General features: G+C 36.0%; 4 protein-coding genes, 1 long non-coding RNA gene and 1 pseudogene across 16 annotated transcripts; 3 read left to right on the top strand and 3 right to left on the bottom strand.

Moving 5' to 3' along the window:
- The first annotated feature begins 402 nt into the window (after positions 1 to 402).
- Positions 403 to 3,027, top strand: LOC9301721 (target of Myb protein 1). 2 transcript variants are annotated; one of them, XM_021015660.1, is made up of 9 exons: positions 403 to 615; positions 692 to 770; positions 857 to 955; positions 1,082 to 1,195; positions 1,275 to 1,444; positions 1,525 to 1,597; positions 1,690 to 1,775; positions 1,865 to 2,113; positions 2,192 to 3,027. In XM_021015660.1, exons 1-9 carry the CDS (start codon positions 458 to 460, stop codon positions 2,865 to 2,867), a joined length of 1,704 nt encoding a protein of 567 aa, XP_020871319.1. In that variant the 5' UTR covers positions 403 to 457; the 3' UTR covers positions 2,868 to 3,027. The 2 variants fall into 2 exon arrangements, with proteins under 2 accessions (XP_020871319.1, XP_020871318.1); XM_021015659.1 differs by having other exon boundaries at positions 405 to 615; positions 1,516 to 1,597.
- A 636-nt stretch (positions 3,028 to 3,663) lies between these two features.
- LOC9301720 lies at positions 3,664 to 5,936 on the top strand. Of its 10 annotated transcripts, none has more exons than XR_002330027.1 (7): positions 3,665 to 3,988; positions 4,079 to 4,258; positions 4,369 to 4,748; positions 4,821 to 4,897; positions 5,037 to 5,189; positions 5,399 to 5,545; positions 5,671 to 5,936. It is a non-coding gene; the product is annotated as an uncharacterized LOC9301720 (long non-coding RNA). The 10 variants fall into 10 exon arrangements; XR_002330026.1 differs by having other exon boundaries at positions 3,666 to 3,988; positions 4,409 to 4,473; positions 4,673 to 4,748; positions 4,821 to 5,189; XR_002330023.1 differs by having other exon boundaries at positions 3,666 to 3,988; positions 4,369 to 4,473; positions 4,673 to 4,748; positions 4,821 to 5,189.
- Positions 5,937 to 8,831: 2,895 nt separating this feature from the next.
- Positions 8,832 to 11,256, top strand: LOC9299980. The gene is made up of 5 exons (XM_021015741.1): positions 8,832 to 8,890; positions 9,568 to 9,883; positions 10,263 to 10,350; positions 10,490 to 10,708; positions 10,790 to 11,256. Exons 1-5 carry the CDS (start codon positions 8,832 to 8,834, stop codon positions 11,089 to 11,091), a joined length of 984 nt encoding a protein of 327 aa, XP_020871400.1. The 3' UTR covers positions 11,092 to 11,256.
- Positions 11,257 to 11,323: 67 nt separating this feature from the next.
- On the bottom strand, positions 11,324 to 13,112 carry LOC9299979 (phosphoglycerate mutase-like protein 1). The gene is made up of 5 exons (XM_021015199.1): positions 13,015 to 13,112; positions 12,778 to 12,866; positions 12,397 to 12,516; positions 12,284 to 12,328; positions 11,324 to 12,196 (listed from the first exon to the last, which is right to left on the bottom strand). Exons 1-5 carry the CDS (start codon positions 13,090 to 13,092, stop codon positions 11,929 to 11,931), a joined length of 600 nt encoding a protein of 199 aa, XP_020870858.1. The 5' UTR covers positions 13,093 to 13,112; the 3' UTR covers positions 11,324 to 11,928.
- Positions 13,113 to 13,190: 78 nt separating this feature from the next.
- On the bottom strand, positions 13,191 to 18,229 carry LOC9299978 (AUGMIN subunit 3). 2 transcript variants are annotated; one of them, XM_021015184.1, is made up of 18 exons: positions 17,939 to 18,229; positions 17,626 to 17,662; positions 17,402 to 17,505; positions 16,750 to 16,945; positions 16,581 to 16,647; positions 16,091 to 16,194; positions 15,838 to 15,919; positions 15,643 to 15,700; positions 15,279 to 15,410; positions 15,126 to 15,195; positions 14,957 to 15,014; positions 14,814 to 14,869; positions 14,518 to 14,670; positions 14,321 to 14,432; positions 14,083 to 14,224; positions 13,922 to 13,997; positions 13,729 to 13,824; positions 13,191 to 13,622 (listed from the first exon to the last, which is right to left on the bottom strand). In XM_021015184.1, the coding sequence occupies exons 1-18, from the start codon at positions 18,112 to 18,114 to the stop codon at positions 13,485 to 13,487; spliced, it is 1,857 nt and encodes a 618-aa protein (XP_020870843.1). In that variant the 5' UTR covers positions 18,115 to 18,229; the 3' UTR covers positions 13,191 to 13,484. The 2 variants fall into 2 exon arrangements, with proteins under 2 accessions (XP_020870843.1, XP_020870850.1); XM_021015191.1 differs by having other exon boundaries at positions 13,222 to 13,622; positions 15,643 to 15,697; positions 17,939 to 18,228.
- A 181-nt stretch (positions 18,230 to 18,410) lies between these two features.
- LOC9301719 lies at positions 18,411 to 21,473 on the bottom strand (annotated as a pseudogene).
- Between the last annotated feature and the right edge of the window lie 3,471 nt (positions 21,474 to 24,944).

The raw sequence follows: 24,944 nt of genomic DNA, 5'->3' as shown, positions 1-24,944 counted from the left end.
ATTATCTATACTAGATTACTATTGGTTCATAGTTTATTAAAAATTTTTTTAACAAAAATAAATAATTATCAAATGATTTTTTCTTAATATATATGAAATCTCTATAAAAATCAATTTTCTAAGAACCGAGGAAATACTAATTAAAAAAAACAACATTAATACCAAAAAAATCAAACCCAAGCCATCTAGAAATATTTAACGGCCCAAATGGTTATTGAAATGAAATGCTTTTGCTGTAGGATGGGGACATGTATGATTGGAGAAAAATAATAATCAGATAAATCTACGTGGCAATAACTGGTGGAGGAGTGGGACCGGGTATTACTGAGAAGACATGGCCCAAAAACAAGTGTGAGCGAATTTGTCGGATAGTTGAGTTTGTTTTTTATCTCTATAAATAGGACTCGCCTTGTGGAATAAATGTATTTTTAGACGAGAATTTCAGTGGAATTCAGAAATGAGGCCTTCTTCTTCTTCTTCCTCATCCTCTGCTTCTCCTTCGTTTACGCTGTCTTCAGTGACAGTGGCGGTGGACAAAGCCACAAGCGAGCTTCTCCGCACTCCTGATTGGACCATCATCATCGCCATCTGCGATTCCCTCAATTCTAATCGCTGGTAAATATCACAAATATTTGATGATCTTGCTTAGTTATCATCATGAATCCCGATGTTGATGTTGAAATTTTGGCAGGCAATGCAAAGATGCGATCAAAGCCGTGAAGAGAAGATTGCAGCACAAGAGTTCTAAAGTGCAATTACTCACTTTAACGGTACATCACCCTTTTTTCTTTTCATGAACCGACCTGTCTGTCTTGTCTCTCGGTTATAACTGCATCCACTATCATCATCTCCTTAGTTGTTGGAGGCAATGCTGAAAAATTGTGGTGACTTTGTTCATTCTCATATCACTGAGAAACATCTTCTTGAAGATCTGGTTAAGATTGTCAGGAAAAAGGTTATTTTATTTATTTATTCTGAGCTCTCTTTTTAACTTTTCCAAGACACCCTCTTTTTTTCATTTTTTATTTTTGTGGATATAATAATCTTTGATATGTTTGAGTGTTGAAATTGTGTGTGAAAGGGTGATTTTGAAGTAAGGAACAGGATCTTGCTATTGTTGGATACATGGAATGAAGCATTCGGTGGAGTTCCTTGTAAATACCCCCACTACAATTGGGCATACCAAGAGCTTAAAGTAAACCCACTTTCTTAGAAATTTTATCATTCATTCTTTAGCTTATTAGCCTCTCATTATATTCCTTTTGAATCGACAGCGGTGTGGGGTGACATTCCCACAACGTTCCAAAGAAGCACCCCTGATGCTTGCACCACCACCTCCAATGACACATTCTTCTTCTTCTTCTTCATCTTCTATGAATTTACTGTCCATTGGTTCATTTAGAAGGCTCGACGAAGCTATGGCTACAGAAATTGAGGGCCTAAGGTAAGCTGAGTGCCTATGTTTCTCAAACAACCTACTATATTTTCAGTTACATTGTTTATTGATTGTTTCAGCTTATCAAGCCTTGAATCCATGAGAAATGTGATGGATCTTGTGAATGACATGGTTCAAGCCGTGAATCCATCTGATAAATCAGTAAGTTTGGTATCAATCCTTTTCAACAATCCAATACTATTTAAAACTCTCAATAATCTCTCTGGTTTGGTTATAAATAAAATCTTTCACAGGCTATAAATGATGAGCTAATAGTTGATCTAGTAGAGCAGTCCAGATCTAATCAAAAGAAACTAATCCAGATGCTCACTACAACTGCGTCTGTCTTCTCCACCTTTATCTACATCCTCTTCTTCAGCTTTACTTGTTCTTTTTTTTTTCTTACCTATTCTGCCTTCTTCTTCTCAGTGATGAGGATGTTATGGCACGTGGGCTCGAGCTGAATGACTCTTTACAGGTAGTGCTCGCGAGACATGACGCTATTGCATCTGGTGTATCACTTCCTATGTTGGAGGCCCCAGAGACAAGCTCTGCCCTCAAGACTTATGATGCAGCTGCTCTTGAGTCTGACTCTGAGTCTTCTTCATCGTCGAGCAGTGAAAGTGAAACAGATGAAGGGGAGGATGTTAAAGATGACTTTATGCAGCTAGCCAGAAGGTTAACCATTCACTCACAAACTCAGACACTAGTATTTTACACTCACAAATTAGTTTATAGACATTCTCGAATCTGCAGGCACGCTCTATTAAGTGCCGAACACAGCGATGAAGAAGAAGAAACATTGCTTCTAGGCAATGACAATGAAAAAATAGCGGAAACAGAAGCCAAGACACAGTGCAAAGATCTAGCTTTGTTCGACACAACAACAACAACCACCACCGAGTCAGAGCAGGACATTATAGAACTTCTCAGCCTAACTCTGTCAACGACTGCTCTACCGTCCCCACAAACGCAACCTCAAATGCAACCACAAACGCAGCCTCCATCGTTTTTTGCTGATGATAATATTCTTATGAACAACTACGTTGTCCCCTGGGCACAGTCCCAAGAAGAACCGCAAGTCCCAAAAATGACTCAGTTTGCACCATCGAGACCTCAGTTTCAGCCATGGCCTCTACAGCAGCAACAACCGTTTTCATACGGTTATCCTCAGCCACAATGGAGCGGTGGCCAAGTAAATAGTAATGACACAACATTGTGGAGCCAAGGAGGCAATGAGAATAAGGTCTTTGAGAGAAACTTGCAATACTTAAACTCCTTCCCCGCTAGAGCCACGGGGACATCCGGTGCTGCCTCTGTGCCTACGGTGGTGGACGGGCAGCCGCAGAGGCCCTATGTTCCTCCGTACAAATTGTTTGAAGATCTTAACGTTTTGCGAAACGCAGATGCAGGCGTTAGGAGTAGCAAATGACCTTTGTTGTAATTACGTTATAATAGTTCCAAAAGACTTCAGATTATTACAGTTACAAATTAACAAAGAGAACTAATAAGACTTCCAAGGTGAGGTAGAAATCTTTGGAAACTTAATATATGATTTAAGGAATAAATAGTTGAAGTTGACAGAGATCTAACTTTACTTGTGCCATTTTCTTTACCCAAGATGAATAGACAAATAATAAGAAAAAATATGAAGATGTAAGATATACACATACACAAGAACTATTTACAAAGCATTTACATGCGTAATATAGCCACAAATTTATTTGGCAAAGCCTCCTCAATTAGTATTGCTTGCATCTTTTCATTGGAGGCTAATTAATCAATTCTACAAATAACACCCAATTTTAGCCCAACTCCCTATTTTCAGCCTTAAGCTACTGGATAGGTGAATATGAAATTAGATGGATATATTGTGGTATGTTGTGCTTGAATTGCTTAGTATAATTATCGGTTATTGATCTCTCTGCCATTTCATGTCTCTGGCTTTTATAGACTAATATGCAACTGATAGTATTTTTGATACACCTCATGTATTTTTTCTTACATATCTGGCAAACACTACAAAAAAAATCCACATTGATAGCATACGAGGATAGCTCATTTTTCCCAATTGCTATTAAAAATAAGTTCATAATTTTTGTTATTGTATAATAGCGTTTAATAAACGCTAAAATAAAAATAGCTTTTAGTTAATGCTAAGATAGAAAATCTCTAAGCGGGAATGTAAAATCACTTATGCCGCTCAACATTTAGCTAAAAATTAAAAAAAAAAATTAAAAAAAATCACTTGTGCCCGCAAACATTTAACACTTTAACCAAATATTACACTTTTTTACCTCCAACACTTAATAAAAATCACAAAACCCACTTCGACCTAATTACAAACCATTCTTGCTTCTCTCCCGGCTTGACCCGTCGTCTCCAATGGCTCCGCCGCTCCGGTGAAGAAGAAGAACAAGAAGCCTCTAGATAAGGCAAAAAAGTTGGCGAAGAAATCGAAGAGGAAACCCAGGAGAATCAACGAAATTCCTTTGGATCCGGAGGCTATCGACTGGTGGGATACTTTCTGGCTCCGAAACTCTTCTCTCTCAGGTTCTCTTCTGTTTTATTTTAGTTTAATTCCTCTTCTTCTCAATTACCACAAGTCAATGTCGTTGCTAATGCTTTACTAGATTGTTACAGCGTCGGAAGCCAAAGCAGCGGCAAATCCAGCGTTCTCGTAGCACTCGTCGGCTGTGATTTTCTCCCTCGTGAGAATGAAGGCGAGAAACCCAGATTCTGATAGATCTAGTAATGGTGAAGATGAGACAATTAAGAACGGAGAAGATGATTGGGTGACAAAGTTTTAGAGATTGTAAAGAGGTTTTTGTGATTTGGTCATTACTTTTCTCTTTGCTTCTCATTTACGTTTTTTTTTTTGAATTGAATTAGATGTTGGGTTTGTTTTTTTTATTTGTCTTCCTCTTGATCAGATCTGCTATGAATTGAATTAAAGGAGTTTCGATTTGACAGAACAAATGGAGTTGCGACGGTCATATGCGGAAGATGCCGAAGAAGAAGGAGAAGCTGAGAGGCGGGTAAGCAGATCTTCGTGATGGTCTTTTATATTCTCTGAAACTAGGATTCATAGGACTAGAGTAGTGGATTGTGAAAGTAGAACTCAAGAAATAAATCAAGTAACATAGAAGACTTGAGATTACCATCGTGATGTTCATGTTTGGATTTTTGTGGAGACTACTCAACAACTACTTCTCCAACTCTGATCTGATGATAAAGATTCATGGCCTGGACAATGGGACATCTCTAGTGCTGGCCATATATCAGATGGTGATCCATCGCTTTTATCCGCACAGTAAGTAAATCCCATTCTACTTTTGTTAGTTCTTCTATCTGTTTACTTAAGGTTTCATGATAATTTGTGTAGGCGGGAGCTCCAGGAAGAGCTTGGCGTCAAACTCCCAAATGATGCATTGAAAAGATATTCGTTTTTCTACAGGAATGGTTTGTTTCTTGGCCTAAGTAAAATCTCCCTTCTTATCATCAACGTTTATTTTTACTTAAATAATAATTCAAGAATCCATTTCATCTTTGTTCTGTTTTTAAACAACATGGGTGTTAACGTTGCCTGTGGGAATGAAAGACGAGACAAAAGGAAGCATGGTTCTTCTCATAAGAATGTGTGTCACATTGTATTTTTTCTCTGGTAAGTATAGATCAATCGAATCCCATTTGCAAAGATGGAAAACAGGTTAATGCTGCAAGGTATGCTTATCTCATACGAGAGCAGCGCAAGGTAATTCATATTTCCTTCTTCTCTAAGCTATGGTCTTAGTTTTGCAAAACTGATTTAGTCTGATGCTAGGTCGTACTATGATAGTTGTTTTCTACTCTTGTTGTTATGATCTTGGTGATGTATAGTTCTTTTGTTAAGGGGGTAACACATATACGTTTGACCTGATATGATAGTGCTAGTGTTATGGGACTGAAACTATCTTGGTTTAGTGTTAGATGCTTCTCCTTTCATATAATTTCCAAGCTTATCTTCAACTCCTCCAACAATCTCAGTCTTCTTCTCCAACTCAGAGGTATCCACTTCCATGGACTCTTTCTTGTCCGTCACAACTTCTCATCCTCTTTGCTCAGATTCAAGTATGTGTTCTTTGTCTATATGTTATTCAGTTTCCAAAACTCTAGAATTGTTAGTTTTTTTTCTGGATTAGGTTCTGCTTTTTGTTTTACAATGGGAAAATGGTTGTGATCTTAAAAATTTACAGGAATTCAACATTGAGAATTTTGAGGTCGTTGAAGGAGAGAATAAAAAGACTAGACAAGAGTAAGAGAAAAAGAAGAACCAAATGGATGTCAAAAGGAAGATGTGAGCAAGGAAAAGAAAAAGAAAAAGAAGGAAAATGTGAGCTCATTCTACCGTCCTTGTTAGATAATGATTCTGGTTTTGTATGACTTAGTTTGAAACTTGTAATGTATGTTGTGGATGATTTATGAAATAAAATAATTCTATGAAAATTGGATATTTTGAAAATTATATACAAATTGGATTGTAATAGTAAATATTATTGCATTGACAAAATTGTTACAAATCAATAGATCATAGCCTAAACAATGAGCTATAATTTGAAAGAGTTATGAAAGAGTAGATTACAGTGTTAATCCAATGCTATAAGATATATAATTGTAGCATTCAGTTAACGCTATTATAGAAAAACATATAATAGCACACCAAAAAATGTTATTATATGGGTGACATCTACCATAGCTGCCGATATCATAGCATTTGTGAATTCGTTATGTTATATGTATGATAGCAGATTTTTTGCGCTAACGATGAACATATTTCTTGTAGTGAAACTAAGTTTATTTGCTTCCCGGTTTCTCAGTTGTGTTTGTAAACTCTCTTATGTTGCAGCCTTTGCACCAATGAACACCGCAGCACCAGACTCTAGAGACTTGAATTGGAATGCACAGAGACAGTCATTTGATGCTGAGAGATACACTCGGGATTGATTTGATCGTTCATCGCATGGGTTTCAGGTTCTTGGCACTATCATTTTCAGTGTGTCACGAAAATGTAGATCTAGCAGAAGATCGAGTCATAATCCGAATACAAAAGAAGTTAGTAGCTTATCTATTAGAATGTCCCACATTGCTTGGGATTAAGATCTTTGGGTAATATATAAAGGATGTGGCAATCCTTAACTCTTGAGCTAGCTTTTGGGTTAAGTTAGGCCACATTCCTAATATGGTATCAGAGCCCAAGGTTGGCCCAACAAGCAAATTTCCACACAAATGGTTTCCCACCTATGTGGCCCATATAAGTGGCATGTCTTATTGTATTTCCGAGATGTTGGGCTTGGGCTGTTTCCCGTTGGACCGTTTCCCACCCACATCTCGAGGAGGCCTATTAGAATGTCACACATTGCTTGGGATTAAGATCTTTGGGTAATATATAAAGGATGTGGCAATCCTTAACTCTTGAGCTAGCTTTTGGGTTAAGTTAGGCCACATTCCTAATATTATCTGACACAACACGGTTTGGCATCTGATTGTACACTTGGAGAACCGTGTTACAAAACAGAGGGATCACACTTCCTAGACTAGACGGTGTTGGATCATTTCAGTAACGAACTGCTCATAAGTCACACAATCCCCTTCTCCACCAAGAGAGTTTTGATAATTGTTTCATATTCATCCATTTGCAAATGAGATCACGAATCTTGACATCAATTGTTGTGAGAAATGTGAATAATGGAAAGACACTTCAAATATATGCATGAATGTAGTCATTTCATGGGAAAATGGCCAATTCATAACGAATCATAACCTTTTGTTACAATACGTACATGAATTACAGACTTGTGAGATTCATACACCAAACGAAAACTTTTGGCCAATTCATATACAAACGAACATGATTTTGAAGTCGGTGTATGACTCTAGAAAAAATGTTTGCCAGCTACGCGAAAGATACGTCATCACATAGTCACACATGCAGACTTTAAAAATGTTTCGTTAGCTACACAAAGTATTGACATTACATACAGACATCCCCGAACTAACATAAGTCATGTTGCAAACACCATAACCATCTAATTCCAGTGATTCAGTTGCCGGAATCCGGCATTGACCAGCATTGACCGGCGTTGACCGATGTTGACCAAAACAAATTTCAATTTTTTTTTTTTGCATTTTATTTATTTGTCTGTTTTTGATAAAAAAAATAATTATTAAAAAATTATGTAATAATTTTACTTAAAATATATCAAAAAATAATATAACAAAATAAACCACAAAAAAATTATACAACAAAATTTTGGTATATATTTTTGTAATATACCACAAAATAGTCCATAAATTTTATTTTGTGCTATATTTATTTATAAAATTTTGGTATAATATACCACAAAGTATATTTTGTTATATGACCAAAATTTTATAAGAAAATATAGCATAAGAAATATTTTGTTAATAAAATTTTGGTAATATAACAAAATATACATTTTCCTTTTGGCAATCATTTTTTACCTTCAAAGTAATATTTTTCTTCTCGGTTATTCATTGTTGAATACCACAAAAAAAAATTCCAAAAGAAAAAGTTATATTTTGTTAATAAAATTTTGGTAATATAGCAAAATATACATTTTCTTTTTGACAATCATTTTTTACCACAAAATAATATTTTTTCTTTCTTAGTTGTTCGACGTAGAATACCACAAAAAATAATTTTTTAAAAAAATGTGTATTTTTTATATTACCAAAATTTTATAAATAAATATAGGACAAAATAAAATATATGGACTATTTTGTGGTATATTTAGTTATATTACAAAAATATCTACCAAAATTTTTGTTGTATATTTTGTTGTGGTATATTTTGTTATATCATTTGTGGTATATTTAATTTTGGTATATTTTTAAGTAATTTAAATTATTTTTTATCAAACTGAATTCATAAGGAAAGAATATTATTTATGTTTGCATAATATAAGTTAACATGTCATTTGATCTGACAAATCGACAATTATTGTGCTATAAACCGTGTTGGGATTTCCTACATCGACTATGATTAATTTAAAAAGATGTGAATTGGTTTTGTTCAAGTTATTATTTGCGCTTGTACTTGTAATGTTGTCCAGTAACTCATAAAAAGCTTTAAAAAGTATTGAATGAAAATTGTAAAGAACTTTTAAATTTAGAAACTTGAATGATAAATCTACATAACAATGCGAAAATAAGTTGAATTTGTGGAATCTCTAACGATAAATGCAGGATCCAAAATCTGGTTAATTTCATATCTTGTAAATTTATTATCCAAATTTCTATTATTTAAAAAGCTTTAAAAAATTGTTTTAAAACCCACTGAAAAATTGAAAATCTTTTCAAAAAAATTTAGAAACTTGAATGCTAAATCTACATAACGATGCGAAAACAAGTTGAATTTGTGGAATTGCTAACGACAAATGCTGGATCCAAAATCCGGTTAGTTTCACAACGTCTTGTTAATTTATTATCCAAATTTCTATTATTTAAAAAGCTTTAAAAATTGTTTTAAAACCCATTGAAAAATTGAAAATCTTTTCTAAAATTTTTAGAAACTTGAATGCTAAATCTACATAACAATGCGAAAACAAGTTGAATTTGTGGAATCGCTAACGACAAATGATGGATCCAAAATCTGGTTAGTTTCACAACGTCTTGTAAATTTATCATCCAAATTTCTATTGTTTAAAAAGCTTTTAAAAATTGTTTTAAAACCCACTGAAAAATTGAAAATCTTTTTTCTAAAAAATTTAGAAACTTAAATGCTAAATCTACATAACGATGCGAAAACAAGTTGAATTTGTGGAATCGCTAACGATAAATGATGGATCCAAAATCCGGTTAGTTTCACAACGTCTTGTAAATTTATCATCCAAATTTTTATTACTTAAAATTATAAAAAAAAAAAAAACTGAATGCTAATTTTTTTTAAAAAATAAAAAAAAAGTGAAAATTGAAAAAGGTTAAAATCCGTAAGAAGTTTTACAAAAATCTGTAAACATAAAAATTCAGCGAATAAAAGTTTTAAATTTATTAATTAAAAGAAAAAGAGAAGAGATGAAATTGACCTTGTTTTTATGGGCCGGAATTGTGTTTTGTTTGTGCTTTTCACATAGATCTCTATCTTTGACCACCGTCACCGGCAAACGAATCCCGATCCATCCACCTTCTCAAGCTTGCCTCTCTTTGATCATCATCTCCGTCAACGATGTAACACCCAAATCACAGACCAGCAGTCACGACAAACTGACGGAGAAGAGAGATCGCACATACATCTATGATCTCTCGCTTCGAGTGATTGGAAACAAAGGGCCCGTCGTCCATCACGCTCTCGTTTCTTGTTGGCGAAAAAACTCACAACAAATCATAGATGAAATAGAAGAAGCAAAGGAAGCAGAAATCGAAGAAGAGAATGCTAAAAAAGCAGAGCATGTAATTGCAATCTTCTCACTTTATTACTCTTATCTTTCTCTGTTTTGTGATGATGATGTTACTAAAACACGATTAGACACAGAGAAGATAGACTATATTTATAGACTCATCTTCTGTGTAATTTCCTTTTTTTCCACTGTTTGTTTGGGATTCAAGTTTCCTTTTTTCTTTTTACTCCTGTTATTTCCTTTTTACCCTTTCGTTTGGGTTTTTATGTGAATAGAACAACTGGGCCTAATTGATATCTGTAAGGCCCAGCCCAATAAGATATACTATCTGAGAATAGATCTAAACCCTAATAAACAAAAGTTTCACGTGCTCTATACGTCTCTAGTTTACTTTGTTTGTTATTCAGACAAGTCTCCGAAGTTCTCGCTAGCCGCGGAAACCAAGTCTGCCGACGAAAACATCTTCCGGCCGAAACAGGTCTCGCGTGAACGAACCTTACTGGGCAGAGATATACGCCAGTAAGATCTCGTTATATCTCTTGAAGTTGTTTGGTCTTTTGATTAGATTTTCGTCTGATTGTTAACTAATATTTAATCATAGTAAATCTTTTCCAATGGATTGTATTGATTTTTGATTCCATGGTGTCTCCGGTGGCAGAGGGTAACACAGGTGTGTTTTGGGACTTGGTGGATTTTCCAATCCCTGAATGTGATCCTTATTTAATCATCAAGAATATAAAATCAACTCTTGAGGATAAGGGTTGTCAAAATGGTCCTGTGTCAATCCAGTTGTACCAAGATGAGAAAAACCTCCTCCCCAAAGAATTGATTGATAAATATGAGGCTGCCGGAATCAGTATCAATTTCGTACCCGATAGTGAGTGAATTCCTCTTTTACCTAATATATTCATATCGATTTATAATTTGTAATGTAATCTAGATCTTGGTTGATATGTAGTTCCTGAGGCGTATGGATATGCTAGAGATCATAAGATGTTAGTGGACATTCTTCGGTGGGCAGTGGACAGTCCTATGGAATCCAATTTGATTGTACTCTCAAAGAACTTGAAAGAAGAGTTGACTGTCTGTGTTATTCAAGGTTTGCATGATAGAGGTTACAATGTTCTCTTAGCAGTTCCTACAGAAGAGATACCTTTTACTGAAAGCTCAGCATGGCTTTGGGATGGCCTTTGTGCAAGCCGAAGCTCACAACATGTTGACAATAAGGCGGATACTGTTGCTGTTGCCGATTCTGTGTAGTGACTAGGGAGCAAATATCGGTAGAGGAGACGAACCTTATGTTATTCTCTTTGATTTGATCATTTTAATTTTTTCTTCATATAAAACAAAAACAAAAATTAAAATATCGAAAATACTCTTTTATGGACTAAGAGAAAATGCATGCATGTATGTGTATTTTTGTTATTCTGATGTTGTTTTATAAATATGTGAAGTGTTGTGGTAAAAGCAAAAGGAGGGGTATAAGGTTTGTGTAAGCGTAGTTGAATTTATGGTAAATTGCTCGATGGTAGTATTTATTGTGAGGAGCTTGTTTGACGCTGATCAATGTTTGAGATCGTTTTGGGTTTGTTCCAAGATCTCTCACTCGTTACCTGCAAAATGCTTCTTTATATTGAACGACAGTTCTTGGGACACACGGTAACTGGGTCTTTTAACACATCATTAAGGTGTCTGGATGATGAACGCCAAGGTAACTGGGTCTTTTATCATCCTTTGGCTTTAAGCCTAACTTTTCAGAAACCGACTTGGACTTGTCTCTCAGTTCCTCGAGCATCTGTTTAGTGAAGGAAGTCAAGATGTGCAATGCCCTAGGTGAAATTATCATTGACATCAACAGTAAATTAGAGCACTACCAATCCTTGCAGTTGTGGCATTACCAATGTGATGAGAGCTCATCAATGTCACAAATAAGAAGAAGTCATTGTTGAAACTGCAAACGCTAGGTATGTGAAAAACTTGCATCGTGCAGTGCTTTTGTTTGGGGCACTCAAAGCTGTCTACTTACAGATATGCTGTGGAAAGGATGGATGAAAATCTTTGGGATAAGGTTTTAAAACATTTCCATCCGTTATTGTTTTACCAAAAACACAACATTATGACCCAAGTCCCAATTAAGCCAACTAGCACACTCAATAAGTCAATAGTAAGACTAATAAGAGAGTTGCATACAACAAAGAAGGGATTTGTGTAATATAGATAAATAGAAAGTTGAAGACAATGCAGTGTCCATAAAGAATCACTCAACTTTGATGTTGACTCATCTACAACAGCATCACTTGGAAGGTCACTCCCCTTTGGAATCTTTCCTGAATAATCAGTCACCGAAGTGTCTGATCCCAACATACTGTGAATCACATGAAAGAACGTTAGACTATACTTGGTTACATCTTCAAAGCTCATGGCAAGAAAAATTAATGAAGAAACTCCATACCTTCTATCAACGATGACAATTGAATGTAGCTCACAATTCGCAAAGCTGCAAATAAAATGCAAATTATAAACCCAATAGATTAAAAAGTCCTAACTAAGAATGTGAAAGCTTACTGGCTGCAAATTTCCTTCTTAACATCTGGATGACACTCGTTTTGTAGTGCATTCAATGTGTGAAACAAGAAACCACAGTGTGTCACAATCGCTATCTCTTTCTCTTTCCTTGTCCATAGCCTACAAATCCAAAACCAGCCATCATACACAGTTCGGTCCCATCAGCATTTCCGATAAATCAACAAGACTAATGGAGATTACTTAAATTCTACATGGAAAGAATCTTCTTTCATCAGAGATTGATCCTATTTGATGCCAACTTCTACTTATCAAACTAACAGTGTCGAGGAAGCGGAGAGGATGTTTCTCTAAGTTTCACGTTCTGTACAATCCATTAAAAATAACTAATCTCCTAGAGTTTAGGTAGAAAAGAAAATATACCAGTTCAGGAACCTTTTTCCTCTAGCTGCAAGTTCTTCAATTGTTTCCCTAACATCAGCCTTCCATAACTTGTCTTCCTCGCTTTCTATCTGATCGCAAATTTAAATGTGAGGAGTCATTTGAAGCACATATAAGTTGTTTGGCGGAGCTGGTCGCTGCTATTAGTCAATTGGGCAACCAGAAGATTACAAGTAATAATCAATGCCAGGCACATCTAAGACTCTCAATTTTACTTGCCAGTGACAAGTCAACTGCAGGGAAAAGAAACTGATAGTCGCTGATACTTGTCCTCTGATCACATGGATGCACTCCCATGAATCTACATATCTCTATAGTTCGTGTATAAATTGGCTGTCTTCCCTCATTTCATAACAAACAGTGTTGCTTATGAATTAAGACCAGAACCAGGAGAATAAACGTAACACACAAAGAAACAAAGAAACAAGAAGCGAAATAAGGGTTATACAACTGTAACATGAACTGAAAATACTTTAAAACGAAAGAAGAAAGCACAAATAACCCCAAATAGAAGAATGGGCGCACACGAAACCACAAAGCTTAGAAACAAAAGATGGACAGAAAGTAAAATCATTCAAACACTAGATAAAGGCCCTTCTGTTTACAATCACAAAGCGAAATGACAAAAAAAAAAAAAAAAAACTAAAGAGAGATCACTTGTGCTATGTACTTATGGTGATGGTGAGGACCTACGATGATGAGGCTTGGCGAGCACGAACGAGCGCATTGAGTTCCCTCACTTGGTTTCTCAATCGCTCTGGGTTGCAGAAAAAGTCCACAAATACCCGTCTTTGAAGTTCCACATCCTTGGCGTGATGCTTCACGATCTGCAGCAATAGTAGTATAGTGTATATTTAAATTGTCTATTTCACTATAATCCATATATATATACATTCATAGGAGAGGAATTAAAATGAAAAGATTAAGACTCACCTCCCTTTTATTGCGGTGCTCAAGCGTCACCTCTTCCACCGCTGTAGAGAGTTTGGAGTTGATTTTCCCCATTTCATCAAGTTCTTTCATCAGTGGCTAATGTTACATGAAGGAAACAACATGAGTTAAACTTTCATATGTTAGTTTTGATTAACGACTAAAAATGGTAACTGTGTAGTGAGAATTATTTTACCCATGGTGTCAATATGGGTTGTGCCGTAGTTGAAGACGCAAAGAGCAGTTGCTGCAAGTTCTGAATATGGGTACACCTGAGAAACAGAGAAGAGACAATAGTGATATATGAGCATCGTAAATACTTGTTTCTGTGAAAGAGTTTGAGGATTCTGGACTCACAGCTCATTAATGCATCTGTTTCGGTCATCTGGAAGGGAATTCTCGAGGTCAGACTGAAGAGACGACAGATCGGATTGAAGGGCAACTATCTGCTGAATGATGGCTGGAGCTGAGACATATGTTGATAATCCGGCTTGGGTACCTACAACAGGAAGAGATGAAGTTTATCAGCCTAAATTAGGTTTGGAAAATATCAGATAAAGGGAAATAATTTGTGTAAAATGATAGTGTTGACTACTTGAGTGAATGCTCAAGAGATCTCTAACTCCATGTAAAAAGCTGTCACGGTCATCCACCGCTCCCTGTTCTTGGACATCAGATGCAGCCTGGATCAGTGCCGAACACCGCCCCTGAATATATAGTGAAAAGATGAATTAGTTTCATTATCTGATAGTTGCAGGAAAGACTGGACTGTAACTATGGCTACGACCATACCACACGGCTTCTTGTGGCGGAGAGGTAACCCTGCAGTTCGGATTCAATTACTTTTAGCAGAGAGAATGCTCCAAGCATGTTTTTCTTTTCTAGCTGACATGCTAATTTCAAGAACTGGTGTCTTGCTAGCTGATTAACCAGATGATTGATGAACTGCATCAAAATTTTCGGAATATCAAAGACAGATTAAAAAGTAGATCTTGGTATCTCAAACATGGAAAACACGCAGTTGTTGCCAACATATCTTGAAGATATCAAATCAAAAGAAATACAAATAAAACTGAAGGCTAACATACCACTTTCTGCTTACTAATATACAGCTCTTGTCGCATGACCTTTAGATCGTAATCACCTAGAAGGTTATGATGAGTAAAATTATATGAAAGCCCCAAATTATCCAAGAGCTTCGGGTAAAAAGCAAATTGTAAATGCTGAATACCTTGCAAGATATAGGTGTCCTGCAGTTGTGCGAGCTCCCAACATAATTCGGGAATAGTCTAAAAAGAAGAATGGAGTAAGAAAATATGTAGTTACTCAAAGAAGAGCCTAGTTTTTAGAGTTTTGAAACACGATACTTACAACGTCAAAAATTAAGTACATAAACAAACCTCAGATAAGAGTTTTTCTTCTTTCTGATAAAGGGTAGAGATTTCTTCGACTAGATCTGCATGTTTTCTCCTGCAAAGGTAAGAACATGATCACCGGAATACAGTATGACAAGTTAAAGACTCAATGAGCTTTGATGTTTCATGTTCTTCTACCTTAGAGAATGTAGATCAAAATGAATATGAGCTTCAACTGATGTTACTTGAGATTTGAGCGTCAAGAGAATAGCTTGTTGCTTAGCATTCTCGACCTGAGCTTCAATCCATTGTCTCTCACTTGTTCCAAAGCTGTGAATCACCAAGAAAATGCCTTGGAGAGTGAGAAAATAAGTATGCGGGGAAATTCCAAAATTTTATATGCCCTAACTAAAGTGGTCTCCAGTATTTCTTAAGTCTAAGTAGCAAGAAAGACCCTTGTACGTATACAATTTTTCTCAACTAAAAGACTGTATCCAGATCCAGAGTAACGGACAAAGTGAAAGCTGAAAGTTATATTGCCGAAGTACCCCATAATACATACATGGACCGAAGCCGTTGCAGTTCAGCTACGCGTTGATGCTGTGACTTTTCCAAATCTGCTGCATTGTAATTGACAAGTTATAGATGCACAATATCTTCAAAACATAGGAATTTTATTATACAGAGGGAAGTTACATAACTGCACAAGGATATACGCATTTCAGGCAAAACAAAAGTCACACTGTAGGAAAGTTACCTCGCAACATGTTTGATGTATCATCAAGACTGACCCATGAGCATTTCGATTTTCCTTCCTCTGCAACTAAACGGTATGGCCCCTGACATGATAGCAGATAGTTACATTAAAAAAAAAAAGAGTGCATAAATAGATGCAAGATGAATAACAGTTGATACTTTCTCCATTCTCAGAAATTGTCAAACCACAGCATTTCTCACAAGGTACTAGGGATAAGATCTCAATGTATTCACCACTACTTTCATTCACTTACTGTATCTAGTTGCTTAGCAAACCACTGATTTAGCTCCTTTGTGCAGGCTGAATCTCCGGCCAAGTAGGCATGGAAATCAGAGTATGCTAAGTATATTCCATCCTCTGCACAAATGAAACAGCCAATTAAGCTAGCCGAAAGAGTTGATGACAGTTAAATAAATATTCCATGAAAACAACCAGTTAGAAAATTGTTTTGCTGACATAGCTGTCAACACCACTTCTTCGTCTATCATCCAAAAGAAATGTCTACAGAAATACAACTAATAGAATAGTTGTATTAAAATTAAATCCGGGCTACAAACAGAACCTTGGTCCAACGTAATACTTATCAATCTTTCAAATAACTACCAGAGCTGAAGTTCCTTATCCAAATGCTGCTAATTTGACAGTTGTATATTGCATTAAAGCAATTAAAATTTTCAGCTTCAAAGCAGATTACAGTTATAAAAAAGTAAAAAGCACAAGATTGAGGGGGATACAAGGGACACCTTCGCCAGAATGATAATGCGCCAGCTCTTGAGAAGTGGAAGCCAATCTTCCTAGAACTCCATTCATCTAAATCACAGGAAAATACCGAAAGGAAACATCACAAACTTATCTCAAGACCAAAAGAATTGCAGATTCAACTTCACAACTGTGTGAGTGCATGTATTAAACCTGCAAATTTCTAGCAGACAGGCTGTCTTCTATAGATGTTATCTGTCCAGAGACAGCAGAAGTTGCAGCAACTCGAGCACGTCTCCCTTGAATAAGAGCTGAAGATTGGCCAGTGAGTAAATCATATTGAGTCTGTAACCGCCTTAGCTGCCTCTGCAACTCTAAGGCTTCAGCCTTATGCGCCAAAGTTGCATCTCTATCAATTAAAAGAAACTGTCAGCGGTGCCATGTAATGATTGGTATACACGACTACATCAACAAAATCTTGTGCACTTGAGAGCACCTCTAATAAATAATTAGTCATACATGATCATCCAAGTGACGTGAAACAAAGTCCCTGGAAATATCTCACAGGGAATAACAAAACACATTTATATAAAACACCACAAGGTCAAAGAAACCTATAAGTACTTTACTTATGTAAACGCATGACCTACGGAGATAATTGACATGAAACCAAATTTCTCAACAAAATCACCCTACTTCTCACAAGGAAAAAAAACATTTAACACTGCACCATCGGTCAATAAACTTAGTGCGCACACAATAACCCAAACTAAGAAACCTGGACAGTTTGTACTTGTTTCAAAGGGCCTTATAATAGGCATGAAACAGAAAGTACAAAATCCCATATGTGATATGAAGGTCTAACCTTACTTCTTTAATGCTTTCTTCTGCTCCAAAAACCGCCTCCTGGTTATTTCTCCTGGAAGAAAATGCTGATATGCTATCATAAGCCTGGTCTAGATCGTCGCCCTAAATCCATGCAAAAGAAACGCACAATAAGAAGGCAAGGAAATAACATCTTAAGACAGACACATACGTCTAATGAACTCTTAAAAGCCAAGAAAAAGTAGAATGACACAATGGAGTTACCTCTAAGAGTTTCCCATCTCTTTGAAATTGCTCATATCTGGATCCAGAAACAAGAGAACAACCCATTAACCACTGATAAATGCACTAACTACATAGAGAAGAAGCACAAAACTTAAAATGCAGCAAAACATTGATCAGTGAGAGAATAAGCTATAGCTAGCAACAACAATCGAAAGTAAAACCACAAGGATTGCTCTAATTGCAACAATTTAAGCTTCATCAAAATTGAATATAAACCTAATTCAACCAAACAACATTGAGAAGTGAGACATTCGATGTGAATCTGAGAATGGGAGCGGAAGAGAGAACATACAGGGATAGTTCAGCGAGGGAGAGGACATTGGAGGGGCGAAGAGAGGAACAGATCCAGTCGAGAATAGGTCGAGCATCGTCGTACTGAAACGGCCACTCGAAGCTGTCGGGATCCAATTTTCCGGCGCCTTCGTAACCTAGCTCCGCCACAAGAGAGCACAGTCTCGCGCTGCTCATCTCCGATCGCCTTCTTCTTTAGCGCCGGTGGTTGTGGGAAATTATACGATTGCCTCGAAATGCAATTTGAAATTCATTCGGTATTTGTTGCCTCTAATTCAATTTTTGAAAGTTATGTTTTTTTTTTTTTTGGAAGTAAAAAAAGAAAAAGAAACACTGTTTTTGATATTTTAGATTTCAAACTATTTAAAATTAGTAATTTACCAATCTTTCACTGATTAATATTTTGTCAAAGAAAGAAAGTAATCCAATAACAACAAGAGACAACAAAAACCAAATGTAAGTCTAAAATTAAAATTGAAATTGAGATCAATAATGAAATTTCGTTGCAACGACATTCACAAAAGCCACCGTTGAATCGATAATGTTCACGATTGCTTCATAAATGATGGATTCGTAGAGCTTATACTCTTGTTTGATTTCTTCTAATTGGTTTACTGATTTTGGAGAGTTGTCTTTTGGTTCTATAGAGTATCACATGAATCAATCAAGCTCATATAAATCAATGTATCAAAGACAGGAGAAAGGCAGAGTTATACAATGAGGGGAAACTAATGTTGTTGCTACTTTTGTTGATCACTTGCCTATAATGAGTTTGGCTCTGGCATCTCTTTTGTTGATCTGGAATTGGTCTCCTAGTCCCAAATGAGCCATCAATAACCAAACAAAGCTGATGAGTTCTCCTCCTTTACTTAGCTAAGCTGCGTGGTCTATAGCGCCACAGTTAGTCGCTGCATAACAAAGCAACTCAACCCACACTTGACTCACTACCCTCCACATCTCTGTGTCGTCCCCGTTTTTGTTTAAACTCTTAAGCTCTTTGGCCAGCATGGCCCCATCAAAGAGGGCAGACTTGCTTCTGTCTTCTTTCACATCGATAGGCTCAGCTTTTGCTGGAACCGATACAGATAATATTGCAAAGCTAGCTTCCTCTGATGACATTAACAACTGTGTAATATGCCTCGTATCGAATAACCTTTTAGCCTCCTCGTAGGTGTCTCTAAATCTAATCTTTCCAATACCCACAACAGCTGACATCAGACTCGGTTGCATCATTAGGAGGTAAATCATGTAGTCTGAAAGGATTTTACTCAACTCACGCTAGCTATGATACGCATCATACACTTCACTGGCTTCTTTTGTTTGGTATAAGAGCTTAGTGGCAATATGCCACACAAGAAAGCTCTGATCATAATCCATATCCATCACATAGCGTAGAAGTTTCTCACGTTTCTTTTCTGTTCTGCGTCTTCGGGTCCAGTCACCTCTTGCTGAAGATACCCTCATGGCGCTTCCACAAATTCAGGGTGAGACGATCACTGAAGCTGAGGATCACCTTCTCTATCTGACACATAATATGTTTTCTTGCACAGACCGATAGCCGAGGAATGTAAAATGTGCAGAAGAGGCACAACCTAATGTACACTCTTCATTCATCCAAATTTTATCACTTCACCAAAGACTTATCTTATCGTCAATCCACTTGATGAATAGATGGCTTCCCCATTTTATTAATTTATAACACTTTACAATGACACGTACAACATATCTGGTGACAAGCCTGTCAAAGATATGCAGGTGTATCAAACCCTTGGTATGATGGAGTCGCCACGGCTTTATCCATAGGCAGTATCCGATCAGATTGTGTGCATGTACATACTCCGACCACCTACGAAATAGGAACATCGTGTCCAGCACGTCATGAGACTTAACCCCGGGATTCCTGCAGCATTCGTACTCCTATGTCTTCAGCTCCCTGACCCCGAGAATCCAGAATCCAGTTAAGAAATCTGTCAAACCTGGTGTCTGTATCATCCACCTCATCTTTCATTGTCCTCAATCTGACATACGTCCAGTCAGATGCATAGAACATGATCAGAGCAATGGAATCCAGAGTTATTCCTCCTATCAACAATGCGTAAGTAAGGCCAACATCAAATCCACCATACTCGTCCTTGTTCTTGTATTTGAAGACGCTGAGAGCTGCTATCAGGCATCCCAGGGCAATGAACCTTGAAAGTGCGGATGAGGCAAAATAATGTACAGAAAATAAACAAAACAAGAAATTTGTTCACGAGGTTTGTTTTTTCTTACTCCTCAGGATCAAGTTTAGATTTCGATTTGACACTAGAACAAGAAAGCAAATACAACCTATTCGCAAATGCGTAAACTAAGCACAACCCTCTTGATTCGCCGCTTCGTTCTATAACGTGAACTCTTAAGGATAATCTCTACCCTTAACTAAACTCTCCTGGGCCTAGATTTAATCAGGATAACCTAACCCTGAGCTAAACTCTCTTTAAGCCTAGACTTCAATTCTCCAAATTATCTAGAGCAACCGTCACACACGAACATTACACCAACGAAAAAATAAGCTTGATCACACAAGCACCAAACCGCGAAACTACGTCGCACACGATCTCTCAGAAAGCTTGCTAAAATTTTTCTTTTTTTGCATCAACTCTCTTGCCTCTTCAAGACGTCCTCAACTCCTCCTTATATATCCAACATGAATTCCTAATCAACATAGGAGGTTTCCAAATTTCATAAGGAAAAGTAAAATTTCCTTTTACACTTTTTCTTTTCCTTAGCAACCTCCACTTTCATCTATTTTTCCAAAACTATTCTTTAGTCCTTTTTCCTTTTTGACCCATCCAAAATGTGTTTTAATCTTGTCTTCACAAAACTTTATGAAACCGACACTCACACAAAAAGAGAAGCAATCATGTATCACTTCATGTGTCATACATCAACTCCATCAAACATAACAACTACATTTTCATTCTCCCCCTGTTTGACTATGTTTGTAAGCTCAACAATTCTAAATCCAAAACAACATCTTCATTCTCCCCCTGAAGGAGTCACAACATGGTCAAAACTAATTGGAGGTTTCTCTCGCTTTGCAATACGAGGTTGATAGCCTAGTACACTGCCTCCATAGAAATTGTTTCCTAACCCAAATCTTGTTACGCCTTAAACCTTCGTGAATGAATTCTCGAATGAATCTAAAACAATTCCTATGTCTTTGAACTCCACAATGATAACATGTAGGACTATGAAATCTCACATCATAAGCATTATCCATTCGATTTCTCTCCCTCAAAAATCTGAAATACCTTGCCCAATATGCCCAACAATACCACAATGATGGCAAATAGGTAAAAAAAAACTCTTCGAGGTGCACTCTGCAATTCTTGAACTTTTCTTGTAGTTGTTACAGTCTCTGTATCTGTTCTCGTATCAGATGTAGTCTTTGCATCAGTTACATTTTTTGCATCAATTACAGTCTCTATCGTAGTTTCTTTCATAGTTCCTGATGCATACATGATTTTTCCACGATAAACAAACACCGGAGCCATTATTAATCCAAGACCATACCTATAAGTTTTGCCAATATTCGGAATATGATCCAACTGCTTTGTGCCATTATTAAGCATCCTCAAACTTTTTTGAGTTTCTTTAAGTTGAAATCTAGCTTGTCTTGCTTCTTCTTCTTTCTTTGTTGCATACTTTTGTGTTTCAACAACTTGAGCCTCTAACTTGACTTTCTCCTTAGTCAAAAGTAATTTTTCCTTAACCAATTTAAGCCAATGTTCATATAAGGCTTTCTTAGCAAACTCTTCATCATCAATACTCTTTGTATCGCTATCACATTCATCATTTTCACATCAACTGCAGGTCCTGTTGCGGACGCTGATGCAGACTTTGTTTCAAATGCTGACGCAGACTCTGTTGCAGATACTAACGCATGTACTATTGCAGATTTTGCTCTAGAGCTATACTCAAAAGTTGTAAACGCCACAAAATTCTTCAGCTCAACACCATCATCTGTATCAGTTTCAGAATCACTCATGATAAATTTCTTCTTCTTTCGCTTCAGCAAATTTGCACATTCAGAACGCATGTGCCCAAAAACTTTGCACTCAAAATATTATCTAAATCAGGCTAATTCGATATGTCTAATATTGATGGTATTAAAAAATAAGAAAATGAGGATTTAACCCGTATTCAAACGGCGGGTTAATGATATGTTAAATTTTTATTAATGTTGATTCAAACTCGTCCCGCCATATTACTCGGTCCCGTAATATAACTAGTCCTGTATTATTTTAATTTTTTTATATGTTCAAATGTTCATAATATTATAAACTTTTTATTGATTTTAAAATATCAATTATAATATTTAAAACTTTATAAAAGTTTTTTTTTTTTCAATCACACATTAATTAATAAGAAACTCCTAGATTGGTTGCCCAATTAGGAGGAGTAGAGTCTACAAAAGAAATTTCAGAAAATAAAAGTCTAGAAGAGCGGGCTAAATAGTCCGCTTTAACATTACATAAACGAGAAATAAGGGAGAGCGAGAAGAATGGGAAATCGACGCGGAGTAAACCAAACTCATCAAGCAGATTGGAGAAAGCGGGTCATTCATCAGGTGACTGTATCATCGAGACTAACTCCGAACAATCTGTTTCAAACGCCTGACAATTGATCCTTCTTGAAAGGATATTCTTCATAGCCCAAATTAAAGCTTCCATCTCCGAGTGAAGGGGGGAGGGGGGAAGGACATCTCCGAAGACACTTTGCACCGAGCATTATCGTTTGTTCAGTTACCTGAAAACACCACCATCCTATACCCATAGTTGGATCTGAAATTTTCCAAGAGCCATCAATCCGACATCTTATTGACTGAACAGGGCTATCCAATGTTTCCGTAATATAGCTAGTTTCGATTGGTTCCACCTGAGCTTCTTCCCACAATAATTTTTCACTCAAAGCGTGATTTAAAATATCTGTGGGATCAGATTATAATCCTTTGAATACCTTTTTATTCCTATCTTTCCATATGAACTACAAGATCCAAGCATAACAGTAGGTTTCCCCCCCCCCCCCATCTAGCGAAGATGGTAATCTCCAATAAAGATAATATAGGTTTGAAAATTCAGAGATTAGGGGAAAACTACCTGATGCCGTAGGAATTGCGGATAATTTCCATATTTTTGTGAATGAGAGCACTCAAATAAAGCATGATTTATTGTTTCTTATGCCAGCTCACACCTTTTACAGATAATATCACAATAAATTCCTCTATGTGCTAATTTTGAAGTAACTGCTAGAGATCCCGAAGCAATTTGCCATAAGAAATATTTTATTTTTGGAAGGGCTTTGACTTTCTAAGCTTGTGCTTGTAATGATTTATAATTTGGGCCCCATTCGATCGGTTATGTCATCTCTCAAGCAACCCGATAGCCTGACTTTACTGGATATCTTCCTGATTTTGTATGATGCCAAATAAGCTTATATGGCTTATAAGCTTGACTAATAGTCAGTCCTCTAATAAACTGAATATCCACTGGATCAAAAAATTCCTGTAAAATAGGAAGGTGCCATTCTTTAGAAACCGAATTAATTAAATGGTTAACCATCAAACTTGGAAGCAATGATTTTCCTCTCCCATTTGCGGGCCGTGGATTAGCATCAGGGATCCAAGGATCTCGCCAAATCGATAGATTGAAACCCGATCCTAGTGACCATCTTTTCGGTAAAATCTATATATACATTTTCAGAGACATTTTTGAAATAAATCCTGAAGTTTACACTTATTTACAATAATGCCACTGACATTAATTTTTAAGATTTGTTTTTTTAATTAAATATATGTAAATCTAATTCGGTTGCCAAAAAGCTGGAGACAATCTTTCCTAATATCTCGACAATGATCATTTATACTCTATTTAAATTAATATTTTCAATTCAAAATCACTTACCATATATTGCCCTATATTATCAACACAAAATCGCCCAAACAAATATTCATACTAACGAATTTGAAGAAATTTTTTAGTACTACAAACAATCGGAATTCAAGAAATACGTATAATTTTTTTTGAAAAAGAAATATTATAATTTATATATTCAAAATCAATAAAAAAATTTATAATATTATGAATATTTGAACATATCAATATTTTAAACTAACACATGATGGGTTATATTACGGGAAAAAATTATATGGCGGGCAGAGTTATATGGCGGGTTTGAATCAAATTAATAAAATTTGAAAATATCATTAACCCGTCCCTTCAATGCGAGTTAAATCCTTATTTTATTATTTTGGAAGACTTTTAAATTAGACATATCGAATTAGTCTAATTTAGTTAAGATTGTATAAAACAAAAATTGTTCCGTAGTATACCGTTTTTAATGATAATTATAAACTATAAATTATAAATCTCTTAAAAATGAGACAATTTACAAATTTTTATATATAATACATTAACTAAACAAAATTAAAAATCATAAATTTTAGAAAAAATTACTCCGCGGTATACCGCGGGTCAATCGCTAGTTAAACAGTATAACTAAAACCGAATTAAACGGTATACAAACTTTTAAATTTGGATGCTTGTTAAGTTAAGCTTCTTACTCATTCGGATTTGGATCATTTAATCTTATTTATAATATGACCATGAATCATTGTCTAAACATTTTAGCCAATGTTGGACATTGAACACACATATTTTTTATTAATTGAGTAATATATGTCCGTTTTTTTAATTTCGAATCACAATCTATGCAGAAATTTTTTTGAGATTTTTCTTAACTTATTATATGATGATTCAAAAAGGTTAAAAAAATAAAACAAAGATGATAGGAAAATCATAATTTTAAATCTTAACCAAATCTTATAAATATTTATATTGTTACATATGGAATATCCGGTGTAAGAGTTCTGTTTCTTATAACCCCATCCAAAGAAAAATATGGAATATCCGGTTTAAGAGTTTGAAGTAAATTTTGTACCGGATCAAGTACCAAAAATCTCAGAT

This window comes from Arabidopsis lyrata, assembly GCF_000004255.2.
Source record: "Arabidopsis lyrata subsp. lyrata unplaced genomic scaffold ARALYscaffold_8, whole genome shotgun sequence".
NCBI lineage: Eukaryota > Viridiplantae > Streptophyta > Magnoliopsida > Brassicales > Brassicaceae > Arabidopsis > Arabidopsis lyrata.
Note: the sequence above shows the minus strand (reverse complement) of the source record. Positions and strands in the feature narration are given on the sequence as shown.

Coding starts and splice junctions, on each gene's coding strand:
- LOC9299980 (XM_021015741.1), top strand. CDS start 8,832: ATGCGAAAACAAGTTGAATTTGTGGAATTGCTAACGACAAATGCTGGA. Junction 8,891..9,567: donor AATGCTGGATCCAAAATCCG/GTTAGTTTCACA, acceptor CTTTTCACATAG/ATCTCTATCTTTGACCACCG. Junction 10,709..10,789: donor TATCAATTTCGTACCCGATA/GTGAGTGAATTC, acceptor GTTGATATGTAG/TTCCTGAGGCGTATGGATAT.
- LOC9301721 (XM_021015659.1), top strand. CDS start 458: ATGAGGCCTTCTTCTTCTTCTTCCTCATCCTCTGCTTCTCCTTCGTTT. Junction 616..691: donor TCCCTCAATTCTAATCGCTG/GTAAATATCACA, acceptor AAATTTTGGCAG/GCAATGCAAAGATGCGATCA. Junction 2,114..2,191: donor TTTATGCAGCTAGCCAGAAG/GTTAACCATTCA, acceptor TCGAATCTGCAG/GCACGCTCTATTAAGTGCCG.
- LOC9299978 (XM_021015184.1), bottom strand. CDS start 18,114: ATGAGCAGCGCGAGACTGTGCTCTCTTGTGGCGGAGCTAGGTTACGAA. Junction 16,195..16,580: donor GCATTATCATTCTGGCGAAG/GTGTCCCTTGTA, acceptor TCATTTGTGCAG/AGGATGGAATATACTTAGCA. Junction 13,998..14,082: donor AACAGATGCATTAATGAGCT/GTGAGTCCAGAA, acceptor TCTGTTTCTCAG/GTGTACCCATATTCAGAACT.
- LOC9299979 (XM_021015199.1), bottom strand. CDS start 13,092: ATGGGAGTGCATCCATGTGATCAGAGGACAAGTATCAGCGACTATCAG. Junction 12,517..12,777: donor GGAAAAAGGTTCCTGAACTG/GTATATTTTCTT, acceptor TTGGATTTGTAG/GCTATGGACAAGGAAAGAGA. Junction 12,197..12,283: donor ATTGTCATCGTTGATAGAAG/GTATGGAGTTTC, acceptor TGTGATTCACAG/TATGTTGGGATCAGACACTT.